At 39.0% G+C, this 21,726-nt stretch overlaps 1 protein-coding gene across 2 annotated transcripts in view; it reads left to right on the top strand.

The window, feature by feature from the left end:
• The window catches only part of Pdzd8 (PDZ domain containing 8), a 57,762-nt gene that overhangs the window by 20,976 nt on the left and 15,060 nt on the right, over positions 1 to 21,726 (top strand). Inside the window, exons 3-4 of one of the 2 annotated variants that reach the window (XM_087552365.1) lie at positions 9,035 to 9,137; positions 9,748 to 10,085. In XM_087552365.1, coding sequence (XP_087408491.1) covers positions 9,035 to 9,137; positions 9,748 to 9,846 — 202 coding nt within the window. In that variant the 3' untranslated portion in view covers positions 9,847 to 10,085. Of the gene's footprint in view, positions 1 to 9,034; positions 9,138 to 9,747; positions 10,086 to 21,726 lie in introns of those variants that run through there. The other variant, NM_001107446.1, reaches the window with a different exon arrangement.

Raw genomic sequence — 21,726 nt, 5'->3', positions numbered from 1 at the left:
CCTTTAGAAGGCCTAGAAATGTATAATTTTACATTTTGGAAATAATATAAAGGCCTAACATCTTTCAAGATAGTTTTTACCATAATTATTTAGTAATGTAAAAAAGTTTGTAATGAATGGAATAGACTCTTCAACAGTTTTAAAAGAATGAAAGACAACTAAAAGTTTCTGTAGACCACATGCACATAAGTAAAGTTCTGAACTGGCTGGCTGTGATGAACTGAAGTTTGCTGGAGTTATACTGTGCGCACACACACTCACTCACACACTCACACACACACACACACACTCACTCTCACACTCACACTTTTTTTGAATATTTTAAAAACATGTCTATATTAATGTCATGTAAATAATTTACTGTTATGACTTTAGCATATTTTTATAACTATTACTATACTTTTAGAAATCTGACCTTGCATCAAGTTGAAAAAAAAAAAAAAACCAAAAGTTAAGACTGAAGAGACGGCTCTGAAGCTAAGGACTTTCTTCTTTCCTAGTGCCCCTCTGAGATTTGTTTCCAGCACTCTTACCAGGCAGCTCACCACTGCCTGTGTATTTTTTTTAAACTGTTCATTTTGAAATAATGAAAAAGTTGTGTGTGAATAGTTCTTAAACATTTTTTGCTGTTCTGAAGTAATTTCAGATTTAAAAGCATGCATGGAGATTTTTTTAATCAAACTAATGTTAAAAAGATTTTGATAGTGTCTTTTCCCAATGAAATAAATGACTTTTTTTTTTTTAAAGATTTATTTATTTTATGTATGTGAGTACACTGTCGCCTTCTTCAGACACACCAGATGAGGTCATCGGATATCATTGCAGATGGTTGTGAGCCACCATGTGGTTGCTGGGATTTGAACTCAGGACCTAGGGAAGAGCAGTCAGTGCTCCTAACCACTGAGCCATCTCTCCAGCCCGAAATAAATGACTTTTTAAGATATATTTATTTTTCATGTGTATGAGTGTTTTGCTTGCAGTATGTATGTGCACTATGTATGTGCCTGGCGCCTGTAGAAGTCAGAAGAGAGCATCCAATCCCTATGAAACTAGAGTCACAGATGGTTGTAAAACTCAAGTGTTGTTATAGTAAGAAGAGAAATAACTCAAAAAACACTGTAGAGATCAATTTTTCCACACCAAACAAAACTTAATGAATTTCTTAGTTTACACTTATTTTTTAAATTTAACTAATTTTTTAACTGACAATGTGTTTATCTTATAGCATGCTTTAAAGTATGCATATATTATAAAGTTACAAAGTCCAGGTAGTCATCATTTTTCCAAGATTTCATTATTTTTTGATAAATTATACATGTTGAATAGAAAATAATTTTGGCCCTAAATTCTAAGGGAGATTTATCATACTGTTCTGTGAAAGACTTGGGTATTGTAATGGATATAGTGAGGGGTTGATTTTATCAACCAGTTACACTTTGAAAAACAAGTTAAGAACATGACCAATAAAGTGGAGGTCGTAAGGTTTTGTTACTTGGGTTCTGTGCTCCAAAGCAGAACCTCAGGGTAGTCTGTGCTCACTGTAGGTGGACGATGCTGATTCAGGTCACATCTTCACTGCGTCACCTTGATTCTGTCCTAACCCTGTATTTTCTCTGCAGCTTTTAGGGTGTTGTTTTGTTTAATAGAGATGTAAAAATACATCTTTAAAAGTTCTTGTTTTGTTTTGTTTTCAGTATTAAGTATAATACACAGAAATCCACAGGCATTGACACGCTCAACCCCAAGTCACCTCCCTTTCTCCCATTTATTTCTTGTAATTGTAGCCTCATGACTTCTACTCTTCCCCAACAGTTACAGTTCCTTACTATCTGTACCACTTACCTTTCTTGTTGCTGTGGTAGGTGCCTGACAGAAGCAACTTAGGGAAGGAAGAGAGTATTTTGGTTCACAGTTGAAGGTACAGTACATTACAGTGAGGGAGTATGGCTTGGTGGTGGGCGTGTGAAGTTACTAATCGTGTTGCATCGACAGGAGGGACATGCAGAGAAAGGAACAAAACTTCTCAGCTCCCTTTCTTCTTGTCCAGGACCTTTGATCTATTCGGTGATGCCCATATTTAGGGTAGGTCTCCCCTTGTCAGTTAACCTAACTTAGGAACTCCCACATAGGGGTGACCAGAGGTTTGTCTCCACGATGATTCTAAATCTTGTCAAATTTAACAATAGAGATTAGTAATCACAAATCTATCAGTCAGCTTGCCATTCAAGCACAACACTTTTAAGCTGTAATCTTCCACTTCTGATCTACATAGGTTTCTGGTCATCTGTGCAAGTGTATTCAGTCCAACTTCAAAAGTCCCACTAGTCTTTTTAACACTTGGAACACTGTTAACATGTCCAAAGTCAAATTCTCTTCTGGGAAATTACTAATCAAGCAAAAAGATCTGAATTTTAATCCTCAGCAACCACATAAAAGCTGGGCATAGCTTCATGAACTTAAAACCCGGCATCACATGTAGGGTGGAGACAAGCAGATCCCAAGAGTTTGCTGGCTCCTCAACTTAGCTGAAGCTGAAGAGATTCTGTTGAGGGAGAGACAGAGACAGAGAACAGTAGAGGATACATCCATGTCGTGTGTGTGTTCCTGAGTATAAGCACCTGCATGCTTACACATGTGCAGCACGCACAAAAGGGAGAAAATATGAAAAGGCCACACTAATTCATCAAATTGCAGGCTCTAGACATATGCTAGGTATTTCTTGCTTTGGTTGGATCATTCCTTATTCTCTCTGGGCTCCAAAGGGCTTGGACAGCTCCGTTTGAGTTCTGCTACCTGTACACATATAATTTCCCTCTTTGGTCAGTGCTACTCCTTGCCTGCAGCTTTTCTTAGCAAATGACTATGGCTCTGGCATTTCCAATATTCTGGAGTTATAATCTAGGCTTCCCCTTCATACCTTCAGGCAATATCCTCTTGGCAGATACTCTAACTGCCACATGTTGCCTGGCCTCTGCAAGTCTCTGGACCCTTGGTACAAGTTCTATACCTCCCTACTCCCCTTAATCTTACAGCTTTCATGTGCGTCACACACTGCCAGGTTTTACATCCAGCTGGGGTGAAGCTTGGTCCCCTTGGACCACAGTTCCAATTGCCTTTGTGTCTGATCTGGGGAAACAGCTCCTTAAGCAGAGAACCCCTTTAGCAGTATATCCCCTTAAATTCTTTTCACAATAACTAATATTGACAGCCTTTGATGGGTGGACACCTTTCCTCTTGTCCCAGTTCAGAGCAATGTTTCTCTTTAATGGTGCTAGTAAGGCTGGTTTTGAACCTGCCTTGTCTATAACTTTAAATTTACTCACTGTATTCTTTACTAAATTACATTTTTTTTAAAAAAAAATACTGTTCTGCTTCACTTTTTCCTTTTTTTTTAATCAATATAAACTTGGATGAGAGCAGAAAGTAATAACCATGACACAAACTGAATGCTCTTCTGTCTTGACATCTCTTCTGCCAAACAAAATAGTTCATTGCTTTTTAATTCAGCCTGGCTCAGGTTCTCAGAATGCAACCTCACTCTTTACCAGACCCTAAGACCTAAGGCCTCTAACCTGGTTGCTGATTATGTCCTCGTTCCCTTCTGAATGAAATCTTATGATCTGGGCCTCTATGTCTACATTTTCCTCAGTATTCTGGTCTTCCAGATTCCTATCAGAATGGCCCATTTAACTCTGCTTATTGAATTCTTAAGGTATTTCTAACCCCTCCAGATTCCTTCTTTAAACCAGTTACAAATGCCTGTGGACCACGTAGTCCAATTTATCACCACAGCAACAGCTCCACTTCCTGGTACCAGTTTCTGAATTAGGTTTCCTGTTGCGCTGATAGAATACCTGATCATGGTGAGAAGCATGGCATCATGTAGGCAGACATGTGCTGGAGGACCCAAGAGTTCTACATCTTAATCCAAAGGTAGCCCGGAATAGACTTGTCTTCAGCAGGCAGCTAGGAGGAGGGTCTGGATCACACTTGAGCATAAATATGAGATCTCAAGGCCCTGCCTCCACAGTTACACACTTCTACTAACAAGGCTACACTTCCTAGTAGTACCACTTCCATGGGCCAAACGTTATCAAACCACCACAGATAGTATTATGTATATAGTTATGGTAAAATGTTTATTTAGTTCCTCATAGAATTTCAAAGTCCGTTTACAAGTAGTGTTGGTTTAAGTGTTAAAATTCTATTTTGTGTTTGTGACTCTTCCAAGAGTATTAAATAGAAAAATAGCACCTTTTATGGTTAAATTTTTTTATTTTTATGAATGACGTTAAATGCTTATGATAATATCTTTTAATATTTCAATGATTTTTATTTGACATTTATTTAGCTCTGTACTTTTAAATTAGTCTTTTATCTATATCAGATAATGATTACTTTATATTTTATTGAACTTTATCCTGTCTCAATACTAATGGAGCATATCTTTTCAACATTTGACACATCTTATGATCCTGTCTCAGAAAAGTTATTGTTATAATTTATTTTCTTAAAAACAGCTTTATTGAGATATAATCCAGATCACATGTAATTTATCATTCAGAGTATACAGTTCAGACCCTTAGCATATTTACATCCATCATTATAGCTTCAGTTAGTATACATTTAAAATTATTTTATTTTCATCTCAAATGTTGCCCCTCCTCCCAGTGCTCCCCTCGAAGAGTTCTTTCCCCTCTCTCCTCTTCCCTTTGTCTCTAAAAGCACACCCCTCCCCCGCCCCCAGGCATTCCCTCCTCCCTGATCCATCAAGTCTGTGGGATTGGGCCCATTCTCTCCCACTGAGGCCAGACAAATCAGTCCCCTGCTACATGTGTGCCAGGGTCCATGGACCATCTCTTTGGTTGGTGGCTTCGTCTCTGGGAGCTCCCAGGGGTCCAGGTTAGTTGATATTGTTGGTCTTCCTATGATACTGCCATCCCCTTCAGTTCTTTTACTCCTTCCCCCAACTCTTCCATAGGGGGTCCCTGACTTAAGTCCAGTGGGTGGCTGTTAGTATCTGGATCTATCTCAGTCAGCTGCTGGTACTCTTGAGGATAGTCATGCTAGGCGTGTGTGCAAGCATAGCATGGCATCAGTAATCCTGTCGGTCATTTGTTCAATCTCTGCTCCATTTTTGTCCTTCCATTTCTTTTAGACAGGAGCAATTTGGGGTGGAAAGTTTTGTAGGTGGGTTGGTGCCCCCATCCCTCCACTGGGGGTTCTGTCTGACTTCTGGAGGCGGTCTCTTCAAGTTCCCTTTCCCCACTGTTGGGCATTTTGGCTAAGGTCACTCACACTGAGCCCTGGGACCCTCCCCATTCCAGATCTTTGGGACTTTCTAGAGGTTCCCCCTTGCCACCACCCCTGGCAGTTGCATGTTCATTCTCCCATAACCTCATGCACTTAAGCAGTCCATCTTCATTCTCCTCTACTATACTCTTTCCTAACCCAAGTAACAACTTGTCAGAAAACAGAAGTATGCCAAGTGTAGTTATAGTTGAAGATTCAGCTAGCTTTAATTTGCAATTCATTAACTCCCATTCCATAAAATCCATGAGCATGCTCACCAGACATTAACAGAGCCAAACAGTGGGTTTTGTAAAATTGAAACAAACATCAATACTGAAAAAAGCTGATGAGTTAACATCAGGTTACTTTTTAAGGTTTCCTCTGTGTGTGTGTGTGTGTGTGTGTGTGTGTGTGTGTGTGTGTGTGTGTGTGTGTAAGAGGGAGGGAGAGAGAGAGAAGGAGGGAGAGGAGAGGAAAGAAGGAGAGACAAAAGAATTGGTACTTCTTTATGGAGACCCAAAGAGAGCATTAGATCTGCTGGAGCTGGAGTTACTTGATACGGGTACTGGAAAATGAACTTGGGTCCTCTGGAAGAGCAGCAAGTACTGTTAACCCCTGAACATTTCTCCAGCTCCAGGTTACTCTTCTATGAAGATTAAAGCAGAACGGGTTTGCTTATGCTGACAAAGATAGGTTGAAATCTGTTTTCAGGACAGATTGGTCTATTTTGGGCATTTATTTCCTTCCTTGAGGTTTCACATTGATTAAGTGGCATTGTGTTAAGGGGGAGAGGTTGGGTAGATGTTGGGCATCTTCCTCTGTTACTCCAACTTATTTAACCAGTGAACCCCAAGGTTCCACCTCTCTCCCCTTCTCCCACCCGAGCATGAGTGATATAGGCACAGGCCTTCAACCCTGACTTTCTATGTGAGTGATGGGAATGCAACTCAAGTTCTCATGCTTTAGCAAGCAGCTTACCATGGTCTGTCTCTCTAGCCTGGATGATGAGGCATTTAACAAGAATGACTCCATTTTTGTTTAATAGTCTATTCTGTTGGGGTCCAGAAAAGGAACCAATTTAAAACAATGCCTCCTATAATGATTCTACTTTTTGTCTACAAATTTACTTATTCTAAAAATGCGAGTGGGGTTATATGTTCATCTGTGACTGGCTTTTTGTGACTTTTCATAGTTCGCCCATATTGCAGAGTGTTTTTGTAAGTACTTCATTTTGTTGTCAAATAACACCTGTCTGGAGCAGAATTGCTAAGACATACTTTATATTTTAACTTTTTAACCAATTGACAAATATTCTCCAAAGTGACTACCATTTTACATTTTAATAGTAATGACTGCAAATCTCAATTTCTCTGTAGCCCTTAAAAGGTTCTTTTTTAAAGGTTATGCAATCTAGTGAGTGGGCTTGAAGTGGCTTGGGTTTGTGTTAGTCTTGTGGTTAATAACAAGTGCAGCCATGGGCATGTGGTGCCCTGGAAGTCAGAGGGGACTTGATCCTTTGCAGTTGGAGTTACAGATAGTTTTAAGCCTCTGTGTGAATGTTGGGAACCAAACCCAGGTCTTCTGCAAGAGCAGTAAATGGCCTTAATTTCTGATCCATCTCTCCAGTCTGTTCCTTTTTGTCTATTTTAAAATTGTGTTATTTTATGTTTTATTGTTATATTGTATCTTTTTCTTCCTCCTAAATAATTGGCTTTTATCAAATACATTTGAAAATATTTTCTTTCATTCTGAGAAATGTCTCATTTATGTGATGGTACACTTTGAAATAAAAATAATTCATTCTTTGGGGGATTTTACTTGTTTTATCTAATTATTAGCATTATTAGCAGAGATAAAATTAGAGCCAAGTTTTTGTGGCTCTAATTTTATAAGTCTAATTTTTCTTTTGGTATTTAACCCTTTGTATAATAATAAAGTACAATTTAGTCTAGGGCAAGATTTAGTTTTTTCTTTGTTTTGTAAGTTTTTTTTCATATCTCACATTTAATAATGTGACTGTTTTGAGTTAATTTTTTGTTATACATTGTGTTATTTTAAAAACATTTTGAAGTCACTATTAAAAATGTAGAATGATTTCAGGAAGAATTCCTAAGAGCTCTGCTTTCTGATTTTTGACTCCGGATCTGATGCCTGCCTGGAGTCTGGGTCTGCAGCTAGTACAGAATTCTTCCCTTGCTGGGGAAGCCTGAGGCAGTTCAGTCCCTGAACAGATGAGGGCAGTAGTGCTTTAGTGAATGAGAATTCTTACTATTCTAAAAACAGTATTTTAAAGCTATAGATTTTCTTAATGTGTTTAACCTGTCTTCTTTCTGGTGATAGGTTATTAGGCACTAGTTTAAAGTCTTTGTAAAGATTCTTTAATATTTAAATTTAGGGACTTTCTCTACCCTCATAAGTTATTCAAGAATCTCAGTTTATGATCCCAGTTTGTAAGATGTGAATATGATCTGGGGATCAGAGTCTCCAAACTTAGGACATAATGTTCTCAAATTTCTATGGTGCATTTTTCTATTTTTCTTTAATTATTTCATTGCTACTTGTGCTCTTTAAATAGTGATAAAGTAATAGAGTGACACCTAATAGGCTGGTAAAAGCCAAAACTATTCCTTAGCTTATTCTAGAGACAAATCGACAGGTTTCAGTCTCATTATGAGGGTGGGTAATGTAGAAGTTGGACACATAGTTAATTCCCTTTCTTTTCTTCAATAATAAGAATTTTTATGTCATTTCAGAATTAGACCTGGTGGTTTTATTTTTTTTTATGGAATTGAATATTAAGCATGGATTAAGTGTTTCTTTTATTCTGTTATGGTTGTTTTCAACATAAGGAAAGACAGTCTGGAGAGATGGCTCAATGGTTAAGAGTACTGGCTGTTCTTCCAGAGGTTTGATTCCCAACACCCATAGCTACATTTCCAAAGGATCTGATACCCTCTTGGCACCAGACATGCACATGTTATACAGACAGACATACAGGCAAACCATTCATACACATTTTTAAAGGAAAGAAATAGCAAATATTGAACATTTGTTGTTTTATTTACCACTGTACTCATAAGTACTTTATGTATATTGTTTTCTAACTTTCAGTCTCCCAGAAAAGTAAGTAATGATTTTTTTTCTGCAGTTTCCAGAGATGAAAACACAATAGGAAAATAAAAATTTAATTAGGCCCACATTAGGTGCTGAAGTCATTATGTGTGGTCATATTCAATGGCAGTATCCTGCATATTACATTTTACAGAAATGGTATACCTGTATGGATCACTCTGCAGCTTGGTTTGGTTTTGAATTCAGCAGTATTTTGAAAGTCTCCTTTTTTTAATTGGATGTTTTCTTTATTTACATTTCAAATGTTATCCCCTTTCCCGGTTCCCCCTCTGGAAATCCCTTATCCCATCCACCCTCCCCTTTCTATAAAGGTGCTCCCCCACCAATCCACCCAATCCCTAAAATCTCCTTCTTGATTACTACTGGATAGAGATAATTGTTTTACCTCACAAATATATGTTTTAGTTTATTTAACTCAGCTAAGAAAACCGGCTGCCTAAGAAACCTCTAACTTGAGCCTTACTTGGCTTTTCCACTAGAGGGTGTAACAAATGGTTTTTGTTGTTGTTGCTATTAAAATATAATGTGTTTACTTCTTATAATTATCAGAGGGAAGTATTTATTGCATATAATTTGTATAGTACCCTTCCTGTTCTCTTTTTTTCTACAGGTTACTCATTTTTGGATCCTATGAGAGAGAAGCAAATGTTCATTGCACACTTGAGCTAAGCAGTGGTGTTTGGGAAGAAAAACAAAGGAGTTCTATTAAGACGGTAAAATGCATAGTTTTACATTTATGTAAGATTTATTCCTTAAGTATGCCTTTATTAGTATTTCTTTATTTCTAGGTTTATTGTTGGTCATAAATAAACAGTTACTATCTTTTTTGCTAACAGAGCAGCATCAATAATAAAATAGATCACCTGGAACTGGTAATGAGCAGACTGCATAAGAAGCAGTCTGTTCTGTCTTCTTTATAAAATGTCAACATTGTTCCAGTTAAGGAATCAGAGGTTATAATTTGTGCATGTATACAGGTGCACATGTGTGGGTCCACATGTAAAAGCCAGAGCTCCATGTAATTCCTCAGATGCCATCTACCCTTTCTTTTCTCAGATGGTCTCTCACTGGGCTGGAGCTCACCAAGTAGGTTAGATTGGCTGGCCAGCCAGCCGAGAAATCCACCTGTCTATTCTCCTTTCTAGTGCCACCATGGTTGACTTACAAAACAAAACAACATGGGTTCTGGGAAGTCTAACTTAGATTCCTCATGCTGAAAAGGCAAACACTTTACTGACTGAGCTATCGTCCCAGCCCCTAGGAGGGATTAATTTTCCTGAGTGCTTCAGATGCTTCACAGTGTTTGCTTTACTTACTCAGCAGGATTTTATCAAGAGTTACTTTTTCTGGGCCCGGATTCTGATGCTGGAGAAGCAGTTCAAGACAGAGGGATACTGTCCCTGTGGGACTAGTGTCAACTAGATGTGTGGTGTGGAAGAACACTGGGGTAAAGGAGAGGAAGCTGCCAGTGAACCTGAAGAGTGAGGGTAGCTATCTCTGCAACTTGACAGCTGCTACTATGAAGAAAGCAAAATAAAAATGATGCTCTTAGATCTTACTGTTGGGTACATCCTTCAATTTAAAAATTGGTAGCATAAATTTTTCTTGGAGAAATAGAATAATTTTGACCTGAGTGAGAAATAAAAATGAAATTAAACTAACAGAGGAGGATGGTCTGACTCACAGAGCTTGGTTATGAGAAAGAAACAAGAGTTGTTGAAGATTGTGAATGTGGTAGAAGAGGGGTTTTAAGAGTGTCCTCGATGTGTCTGTGTGTGTGTGTCAATATAATGTGTCTTTCTCTGACGTTTTGAGACAGGGAATCTTATTAAACCTGGTGTTCCTGTTTTGGCAATGCTAGCAGGTCAGGGACTCTAAGGGACCTGACTTTCTGGGTTCTATCCTGCCCCACCTCCCACCCCTTGCACTGGGGTTAGAGATTAGCATTGCTGTGCCCACCATTTCTTTTTTTTTTGGTTCTTTTTTTCGGAGCTGGGGACCGAACCCAGGGCCTTGCGCTTCCTAGGTAAGCGCTCTACCACTGAGCTAAATCCCCAGCCCCCCCACCATTTCTTTAAGTTGCCTTTTTTCTTCCTTGAGACACTTTCACTGTGTCACCCTTGTCTAGCTTGGAACCCATTAATATAGACTAGGCTGGCTTGATCTCAGAGATCTGCCTGCCCCTGCCTCCCAAGTGTCTGGGATTGAAGGTGTGCATCACTCCCAGCCAGCTATGCACAGCATTTATGTGGATGCTGGGAACATGAACTTAGGTCCTTATGCGTGTACAGTTATCTAATTAGCTATCTCTCTAGGCCAAGGTAAGTAGGCATAGAGGTCTCTTCTGTCTGTTCGTCCATCTGTCTGCGTGCGCTCTCTCTCTCTCTCTCTCTCTCTCTCCCCCTCTCCCTCCCTCCCTTCCTCCTTTCCCCCTTTCCTCCCCCCTTTCCCCTCTTCTCTTTCCTCCTGGTTGTTATTCCTGTACCACCTTAAAGTTTACATTTTCAATCAATTTGAAGTAGCTTCTCTAAGGAATGAAATAATATCTGGGTTTAGAGGTTGTGCCAAAATACATAACTCTAAAAAAGATTATTGTTTTGTCTGGTTAAATTTGGCTTCACTTTGAGTTGTTCATAATTTACCATTGCTGCTAGCATCTTCAGTTTTCTTTATTTTATCTTCAAAGGTAAGAGATTGGACAGATTTAATATTTTATAGCAAAGGTTAGTAAGATATTTAATTTTGAATTATTATTTTAGATCCTAGCATATGTCACAGGTAGTTGTCAAGAAAGAGTAATTTAACCAGGTGTTAAAAATGTCAACAACAGTGTCAACCAATAAATTGAAATTTTGTGAATTTAATAATTCCTAAGAAGGCAAATTATATTGGCAGAATTGAGTCATATAGTATGAGTAACTCTGTGTGTGTGTGTGTGTGTGTATGTGTACATGTGTGTGTACATGTGTGTATATGCATATGCTTGTAGAGGCTAAATGTCAATCTCTATTATTATGCTAGGGCTGGGGGGGGGGAAAACCCTCTATTATTCCAGAAGAAAAACAGAACAAAACTTCTTTTTGTTCAGATGAGATCTCTCACTGGCCTGGAACTCACTGAATAGGCTAAACTAACCCATTGGCCAATGAGCATTGAACTCCAGAGATCTCCAGCACTGGAATTACAACGTGTGTGCCACCATGCCCAGGGGTGGTGGTTTTTTGGTTGTTGTTTTTGTTTTTTTATGTGTGAAATAGGTGTCAAATTCAGACTCTCCCTTGTTTTCACAGTAGGCACTTTACCAGCTGAAAAATAGAATTGTGAATGTATTTTAGATGGCTAGTTCATAAGAAAATAAATGTGTTTGACAGTTTCTTTTTAAGTTAATAGAAATAGAGGCAATAGGGGAGGCACTCCTGAAGTGGGTGTGTGCTAATGAGCTGGAAACAGCATATACACAAAGCACTCACCAGCAGACTGAGGACCCATTGTAGGTTACTCACTAGTACTGTCTCCTAGCCCTTGTCAGTCCTAGGCTGCTTTTGTACCTACTCTGTTGCTTGCATGTAGCCCACATGGGGAAATGTTTCCTGTCATCTGCCACTGTCCTCTTTTGTAGGCTAATCTTGATGTTGCTCTCTGCAGTTCCTACTCTAGCCACAACTCTTCCCTCGTGAAATAGCTATATAAAGATAAACGGAGGGGGGAAAGATTAGCATTACCGACTGACAAGATAGTGAGGCACGGAGAAGAGAAGTCTCATACCACTAATGATTAATGGTTGAGAAATCTGCTGCTGTCAGCTACACAGGTATTAATAAGTTTCTTAGACTATTTTGCAGTTTAGTGGCTGAATGTTCTGGAAGGAAAGAGGAGGCTGTAAGAGGAGGAGTAAGTGGCTGGTGATCTTTAAGGTCTGATTGACAAAAATTATCATGCCCTGTTGCTTGATCAAATCTCTGAGTGATTCCTTACTTCCCCAAAGATCAAGACAGGCGGCTTTATATGGCCAGGAAAGGGACCTGGTAAGCTTGGTGCCTTCATGTCCTCTCCCATTCTCAGCCCCAGTCACGCTAGCATTCAGTACTTCTGATTGGCCTTACTATGTACTATACATCTCTGATAATTGTATATCCTTCCTAAATTGTCCTAAAGTTCTTTCTTGAAAACTGTGACATGTGCTAACTCAGCTTGTTTCTCCATGTACATCTATATTCTCCAGACCTCTGCTTGTGCCAGGGCTTAGCCTGTTTCAGTAGAAAAACCCTGCGCCACAGGTTCCTGCGCATACCGCTCTGCGCTTCTGCCCTGGGCTCGCTCTCTCTGACCTGGCCGGTCACTCTCTCACTAGTTCCAGCTCCATCTGGCCATAGGGACTAGCAACTAGCGCTAATTTATATCAGTGGCTCCACCATTCTCCCCTAAGTACTCTCTGACCCAGGCGGTCTACGGTCCGTTCCAGTTTGGCATCTTGCCACGCTGCTTTGCTTTCACTCACAGTTCCCTTGGAGGGGTTGTTACCACGCCAGGCTCACACATCCCAATTCTGTAGCAGGCTTGGTGCATCTGGCCACCGCATCTTCTCTTGCCACATGAGAGAGCACACCACACAGTAACCTCTGATCCAATTGATAAGATATAATTTGCTCATCTAGACAGCACAAAATCTTGTACACACCCATCCCTTAAAAATATTCATAACAACCTGTATCTATGAGCAGAGAAGAATCTTAACATCTGCTGCCATGTTCTCCCAATTCCTTCTCTTTTTAAAACTTTTTTCCCACCTATCCTGTCCTTCCTTCTCATCCAATGACAGGTCTCATTGTATCCTATACTTGCCTTCTTGCATAAAGACATTAATCTACAGTTTGCCATTGTTCAGATATATTCATGAACTTCTTTCCTGTTCCATTCCTGGGGTGTCCGCTGTTATTCCAGGTTCTCAGTGTCAGTAGTTTTCAGCTGTAGTTGATGGATGTGATACACTCATGGGAAATGAGAGTGGACTGGAGAAAGAAACCAGGGTATTCTTCCTCCTACCAGCTGGTTTATCGTTTTTTTTTTAAATGCCCCCTGACAGATATGTATGTCTGAATACTTGGTCCCAAGTTGGTGGAATACATGGGGATGATTAGTCGGTGTGGCATTTTGGAAGCGATGTCTCACTGGAGTCCTGTGGTGGGCTTTTAGGTTTCAAAAACTACAGGCCATATGCATTGAGCTCTCTATTTCCTGCTTGTTGTTACAGATGTGACCTTTCCATGACTGATCCTTGCCATCATATTTGGCCCACTCTCCTCACAAGACAAGACTCTATTCTTGTTTCCACTTGATGTTCAGCCCCAATAACCACTTAAGTCTATCCTTTAGTCTAAGGTTGATAGTGACCTCTTACTTTTGCTGGTATCTGAGTTTTCTCTTGTTTGGAATTCAGTTTTTCTCTTACCAGCAAGTTACTCCCATTCTCTCTTGCTTTCGATATTTCAGAATTTTTCACCTGCCATATCAATGTCAGCTACCTACAGTAGTCACTTCTGGGACCTTTCCTATCTGACAGACTCATGTGTTAAGTAGGTGTCACAGCTGGAGTTTTAGTTACATTTGTATAATTGTATAATTTGACCTATGTTGTTTCCAGCAGAATCTTCTGTTATAGTAAGTACCTTGATAGGCTTGGTTCTGCATTCAGTAAGTATTCTGGTAAGACTAAGTCTAACTATCTAGACATCAGTCTCCAAGTACTTTCCCAATTTTTCTTCCAGACTGCCATGATTTCAGCATGACTTTTAGTCATGCCTTGATTTCCTTTTTTCTTCCCTGGATATATTCCATTTCTTTAAAAAAAATAAAAATATTTAGGATGAGGAAATCTTCCAAATGAGATTTATTAATTAATGTTGCTTCTGTAAGGAGCTGTTTTTTCAGTGTGAGAATCTGAGTTTACAATTGTAGTACCCCGTGATGCATTTTCTTTCTGGCAGGACTAAAAGCATCAAAAGAATGCCTCATAAGTATAGTTCAGCATAGCTAAAATAAACATCTTGATGTGATTTAAAATCGAACTATCTTTATTTTGTCTTAGTTTTGGACAATTTTAGAAGCCTTGTTGGGTAATAATGAGTAAAAATCTATATTTCCAAATTTCTTTACATATTACTGACAGTCCCTACAAATGATTTTAAAGGGCTTTCTGAAAAACTTTAATTTTAAGTAAGAACATTTGACTTCTAAGTACATTAGACCAGATGCCTAGGACTTGGCATTTTGGTGTGTTTACTTAAGGCCACATGCCTGGCAGGTCGAATTTTGGTGTGCCTATTTAACCATTTGCCATTTGCAGTCTTAATCTTATCAAAAGGAAGAGAAAGATTAAAGCAAATAAAGCTTTATTTGAAAATGTCAGTCTTTTATGAAAACTTTGGTTTAGTTCAGCTTGATAACATTTGAGAATACAGTAGGGACTTGATGAAATTTTAACCATATGTAATTTATAATTGGTTTCTTAAATAAGGCAAATGCTCTAATAGTAAATTCTGTATAACATTTCCACTCTTAAAAGTTCATCTTAGTTAAAAATAACTGTCTTGGCTTTTTATACTCTGGTATGATTGTGAAATTCTGAGAACAAGTAAGAATTTATATTAGAATAGTTTACTTTAAATCAAAGTAGTCTAGTATACTAAGAATGAGGAATCTAGGACACTGAGACACAATATGAGGTGTGATCCATGCTGTGATCCTTCTTTTTTTTTTTTTTAAGATTTATTCATTTATTATATATAAGTACACTGTAGCTGTCTTCAGACACACCAGAAGAGGGCATCAGATCTCTTTACAGATGGTTGTGAGCCACCATGTGGTTGCTGGGAATTGAACTCAGGACCTCTGGAAGAGTAGTCAGGTGCTCTTAACCACTGAGCCATCTCTCCAGCCCGCTGTGATCCTTCTTGACAAGAACGAGAGGTCAGCATTTCTGTGTGCATCGTGTATTACTGTTAGTAGCTCTGATCATGTCGGTTTCAGAGCAGAAGTGCCCTGAGCTTCTGATAAAGGAAAGTAACATTCTTTGTGGAAAGCTAGAAAATAATGTGTTAAAAAGGTGACAAGTGGAAGAAGCATCACAGTGTCCTTAGGGGTTTGAGAGAGAGACTATAGAGAGCACTTCAGGGTGGAAGACATAAGACCCCTCTCTCTCTGAGTATCTGAGTATACTGAGTGGGTAGAGTGAGCTGTCCAAGTTCACTAAAAGATTATGGTAATGCAGGAAAGTTATTCAAAACTAGAATAAGATCTTTATATAGAATCAAGACAGTAGAAAGTATGGAGGCTTTTAGAATAAAACATTTTTAATCAGAATCTCTGTGGGTTTTTCTCTGTAGCCTCAGCTGTCCTAGAACTCACTCTGTAGACCAGGCTAGCCTCAAACAGGATCAAAGCTGTGTACTACCACAGCCCAGCTCAGAATCTCTCTTTCGGGAAGATGAAGAGTGGCCTTTTTGGCAGCATGACCATGTCAAGGTCTAAATCCATCTCATCTATAAAGTACTTAATTATTCTGTAAATCAAACTGACACTGCACACAATCTGATGAGAGGTCAGGGCCTCTGTATTTATGAATGTCTGACGCAGCACTTGGCATGAAGTAGGTCATCAGTTATGTGTTTGTTGAATCTGAGTAGTAGAGTCAAGAATGTGATCTAGCAATGGAAAAACTTGACATAGAGGGAATGAGCATCTATGAGGTTGGTGATAATGGACATGAAAAATGGGACCAGCATTGCTCTGGATAGCCCTGGAAATGGGAGAGTTTTAGAGAAAGGAAGCTAGAAGGAACAGCTTTGAGGAGGTAGAAGAAAAAGCAGATATTCTGGACAACTTAGTTGTGAACTGGTAGGGACTGACAAAGGTCAGTCCAGAGATGAGGTTTTCTTTTGATTTGCTGTTTATTTTGTTTTTATATATTCAGCCCTATTATTTCACCTTTCAGTGAACTCTTAAATTCAACAGTTTATTTGTACCCTATGCCCTCTATTTAAGGTTCAAATAGGATAGGAGAAATTGTGATTTCATAATATACTGATAAGAATTGAAATTCATTTTGTATTTTGGCAGTGCTAGAGATCAAACCCAGGACCTTGCACATGCTAATAAGTTCTAACAGTGATCTGCATCCCCAACTCTAGTTTGTCTGTTTGCTTGCTTGTTTGTTTGTTTTTAAGGGCTGTTGAAGGGCCTTGGGAAATGATTCAGTGGGTAAAGTGCTTGCCACGTAAGCAAGAACTGAGTGTGTAAAAGCCAACAGTGGTGGTAGAAATCTGTAACCTCAGCAGCAGTTGTTGGGGAGTGGTGTTGACAGACTGACCCCCTAAAGCTCACTAGCATCCTATCTCTGAACAAATGGTGAAATCCAAGTTCAGTGAGATAACCTGTCTCAGAAAGTAGGTGAAAATGAAAATCAACTGAAGACACCCACGTGACCTCTAGCCTGCACATATACAAACATACACATAAAACACGTGCGAAGAAGAGCTGCTTGGAGAAAATTAAGGAGCTAATAGTCACAAAGCATAAGTGTCACTTTAGGTTCTATTTCGTAAGGCATTTACTTCACTGTGACCCAAGAGAAATGATGAGTTTAACCCACACTGTTTCAGGAACTCATCTTTTCAAAGTGTACTAATACCTTCTCATAAAATCGTCCTTCACTAGAGAGAGAACTCACTCTCAGACATGCACAGATGCTGAATGCAGAGCTGATCACAGATGATTCAGGAATGTGTTGAAGATACTGCCAGGCCTTGTGCAGTAGGTGGAATCCACCTCACTGCCCACATGTTCTCAGTCAAAGGTAATCAACACTCACAAGGTATTATCATGGGTGGCTGCCATGGAACATACATTAACCATATAATTCTTGTTAATCCCGTAAGAATAGGCATATCATCATCATTATGTATATAAAGAAAACAAGGTACAAAAAGATAAAATAATGCCCAATTAGCAGGTACCAGAGGCATTCTACAAACCCAGATTGAGTGTCTCTTGGCTGCTGCTCTGTTTTGCTATAACCACTCTGCTTCAGGTTATTCTGGATCAAATATGAATGACCATGACCAGGAAACATGGGTTCAAGTTACTCTGAATGTATTTTGTTTTGGAAGTGGTTACACAAACTTTTACAGCTCCAGGATGAAAAAGGAAAGTCATAAGTTAGCATAGATACCATTTACATTGGTAGGAAACACCAGGCAAGTAGACCACAACAAGTTGGGGGGAAATTTCCTCTGTAGATTTTTGGTGTTATAGTATACTTGGCTTTTGGGTTGGTTGAGGCTAGAGCTCTACTAAATGTAAACATTCTGAGAAGTTTAAAATTGGTGTAATTTTGTAAAATTGGGAGACTATTAAGCCAGATATAGACATTAAGACAGTTGGCTGAAAGGGGCTTGTAACATCCATGGATTTTTAGTTAAACACCTGCGGCATTTCATCTCCATAGTTAGGTTAGTCAAGCAAGTCCTCTGTGGGATATGTAACATGGATACAGCATCTTCAGAGAACATAATTTCACCTATTATATCTTCTCCACTGATGGTATCCAGTGTGCCTGGGTTCAAGTCCAAATTCTTCCACTCTAGTTGTGTGATGGTGAACTTCATCTCCTAGAGAAGAGAAGTAAACAATGGTCTGCCTAGATCAAAAGGCTGTTAAAATAACGCCATCTGAATAATCAATAATGAAGTTTTCTTCTTTTTACATTTGATTAAAGCCTTTGTTGATGCTTTGATCTGAAATAAATTTAAGTTTTATATAACCATTCTAGTGAAATAAAAGGAAAGAAAAGCAGGCAAAGGCTGAGGCTGTGGAAGCCTCTCCCTTAGTCCCTCAGCCATGCCTTCTAGTTCTTCCTATTACAAGGTCAGGAGGGCAAGCCAAATGTTTCCTGGGCATGACAGAAAGTGGTTTTCATTGGTACAAATTTCTTATTGATATAAAGTGGGATTGATACTGTTATTTTCTTATAGGCATTGTGTCTATACAACACATTGAAGAATACAAGGCTTATACCCAGTCCTTTACTGCTATTAGAAAACTAATCCGAGATGATTAACCATAAGAGTTAAGGATCAGATAGCAAATTCATGGCTGAAAATTTATTGTTAGAGTGCTTTCAAGATAATTTATTAATATAATTAACAGTTCAGATTGCTTACATAGTTAGATGGTTTTCAGCAACATCAGAAATTCACAAAAAGTGACATTTATTATTTTTTTTAATCATTTGTTGATAGCTGTCTGCTCCTAACAGCTCCCATTTGGTGAATTCAATGAAGAAATTGAACATCACTACCTCAGGTAGCCACTTTGCAGAAATTGCCTATTTTATCTACAGACAAAATACTGTCCAGAAAAGGACACATTGCAGAATAGTTGACTGATAATTTCTGCTGAGCCAGAATGATCAGCCCTTCATAATTCTGCTTTTCAAAAGTCTGTCAGGTGATCCCAGGCCCAAGGCTGAAGACTTGCTCTCACGTGTTGCTAACTGGGGACTGTGCAAGTAGACAATTGTCTCTTCAACCTGCCTCAGTTCGGGAAGCTGTGTTAGGCTTTCTATATTATCAGACAATATTGGTCATTCTCAGATTTCTGACAGGGTTGAAACTAGTTATAGTCTCATAGCCTACCCAGGCTGTTTAACTTTGAGAAGACATATTTATTTGGATAATTATCAGAGTGTATACAAGCTAGCCAGGACATAACATAGATGTTAAGCCTTTCTTAAGCTAGAATAGATAACTAAATGTTCTGTTTAACTGATAAAATGTTGGACTGGGTGTTAGGTGTATTTTATGCTTTATAAATTACAAATGATAATAGTTGTGCTCAGCTTACATTTGAGAGAAAAGCTTTTTTTTTTGTTTTGTTTTTGTTTTTAATTAGACAGAAAGGGTAAAGTGTCGGTTGATGTCTATGTGCAGGTGAGGGCTGGCACAAGTTAGGTCAAGGCCATGATTGGACAGTAAAAAAATAAGGGGGGGACAAAGCTTTTGTAAGGGGACGAGAAGGAGGAGAAGAGAATCAAGATGGAGATGGAGAAGGACGACCCAGATCTGGGTGGTCTTGAATGGCCCTGGGTAGTTATGTATATTTCTTAAGGGATGGATCTCTGTAGGTCAGTAGGTGGGCGGCTTATATCCTTATCAGTTTGTTGTGAGTTTACTGTGTGGATGTATTGTGGATTGAGAATCTAACATATAAATCTGATTGGTGGGCTGCAGTTGTTGAGTCTTGATTTCACTGGGTAGCTGGAACCAGAGAGTGTGAGGCTAGCAGAGAGCTGCCAGGAGAGATACTAACCAGAGACAAATTATGGTTAGTTCCATATGGTCCCAGGGTGCTGGAACTAACTCAAGAGACGAGCATGGCAGAAGGCTCTCGAACCACCTGAGTCTGAGAGTACTTGGGGTCAGCATGGAGCTGCTGAGATTAAAGTACCCCATGGTGCCATACGGCCCCACTGGTCCCGGCAGTAGCGTGGGATAAAAGGTTACCTTTTTTTTGTTTGTTTGTTTGTTTTTGTTTTTTTTAATATTTACTGCAACAGGGGTGCTTTTGTCTGTTTTTGAGATATGAGACCTAGGGCTGGAGAGATGACTCAGTGGTTAAGAGCACTTGCTATTTTTGGAGAGAATCTGGGTTCAGTTCCCACCACCTGATAGCCATATGATGGCTTAAAACTATCCGTAACTCCATTTCCAGTTCCAGCTATGTATGTCAGACACCCTGTTCTGCTTTCTGAAGGCAACAGATATATACATTGCTCACATACATATATGCAGGCAAAATATTCATAAAATAAAATGTTAAACATGAATTTAAATTTTAAAAACTATTTTTAAAGATGAGAAAGCCACGCAGGGTGTGGTGGCGCATACCTTTAATCCCAGCACTCAGTAGGCAGAGCCAGTTGGATGCCTGAGTTCAGGGATAGCCTGGTCTACAAAGTGAGTTCCAGGACAAGCTAGGGCTACACATAGAAGCCCTCTCTCAAAAAACAAAACAAACAAAAGATAAGAAAGCCAAGTGGTCGCTCTAACATAAGCAGATAAGCAGGTTTACTATAAGGAGGATGGTTTATTTGAGAGAATGACTCTGTTAGGGAATATGTAGATAGCTAGTGAAAAGGGGACTCGTGTCTGTGCCTTATTTTCAGATGATTCAGGAGAAAATATGCAGGGGCTGGGGATTTAGCTCAGTGGTAGAGCGCTTACCTAGGAAGCGCAAGGCCCTGGGTTCGGTCCCCAGCTCCGGAAAAAAAAAAAAAAAAAAAAAGAACCAGGAGAAAATATGCAGGAGGAAAGTAGTCAGGAAATATGCTCGGGATAAGTAGGAAAAGTTGTAACTCTTCTGTTATTACTGAAATTATTTCAAGATAAAAAGCTATTTTTAGAAAAGTATATTTAAAAATATCTTTCTCTATGCTCTCCCACAGACTTTGTAATGTATGCATCACTTTGCAGAAGTTCATTGTTACTATGTGAAGGTGAAGGGAGGTTAATTTGGTGACTCCAATTAAGAGCTGTTTTTCTTTGACAAGAATTTAAAAGGACGACAGTGTTCTTTGCTGTTGTTTCCATAACAACCTCAGCCTTTGCCTACTTTCCTTACCTTTTATTTCACTAGAATGGTTATATTAGACTTAGATTTGTTTCGAATCAAAGCATTAACAAAGGCTTTAATCAAATTTAAAAAGAAGAAAACGTAAGTGTATTGATGGAATTATTTTAACATCCTTGAATCTAAGCAGAGGACCATTTTTTATTCCTTAGATCTCTTAAGTCATTTGCATTTATATAATGAAATTTTTGTTTTCTGTGTATGTCTATGCCTTTGTTGTCTCTGTAACTGAAAGATGCAGTCCTAATTTATCATTCAGTTACTTTAGAAACTAAGTTATCTGATGGCCAAGCTAGGGTTCTGTTTTGAGAGGCCTTGATTTTCAATCAAAAGGAAGTCTTTCTGAGGAAAGATTTTGGAGGTGCCTAATTTATATTTGACATTTATGCCCAGTTTCATTTAATCATGACAACTACCCAGTGTGCTAAGATAGTGGTCTCTTCTCTGCAACTTGGATATGGTTTGTTTCTCCTAAAGGTTAATGTGTTGAAAACTTGTCCCATTTTGGCAATATAGAAGATGGTAGATCCATAAAGCCATTGAAGCCTTGAGGGAAGTCCTTGAGTCACAGAGCTATTCTCAGAAAAGTTAAAGTAGCTCTCATAGGAACCCTGGAGC

Source organism: Rattus norvegicus, chromosome 1 (genome assembly GCF_021556685.1).
Source record: "Rattus norvegicus strain SHRSP/BbbUtx chromosome 1, alternate assembly SHRSP_T2T, whole genome shotgun sequence".
Taxonomy (NCBI): domain Eukaryota; kingdom Metazoa; phylum Chordata; class Mammalia; order Rodentia; family Muridae; genus Rattus; species Rattus norvegicus.
Note: the sequence above shows the minus strand (reverse complement) of the source record. Positions and strands in the feature narration are given on the sequence as shown.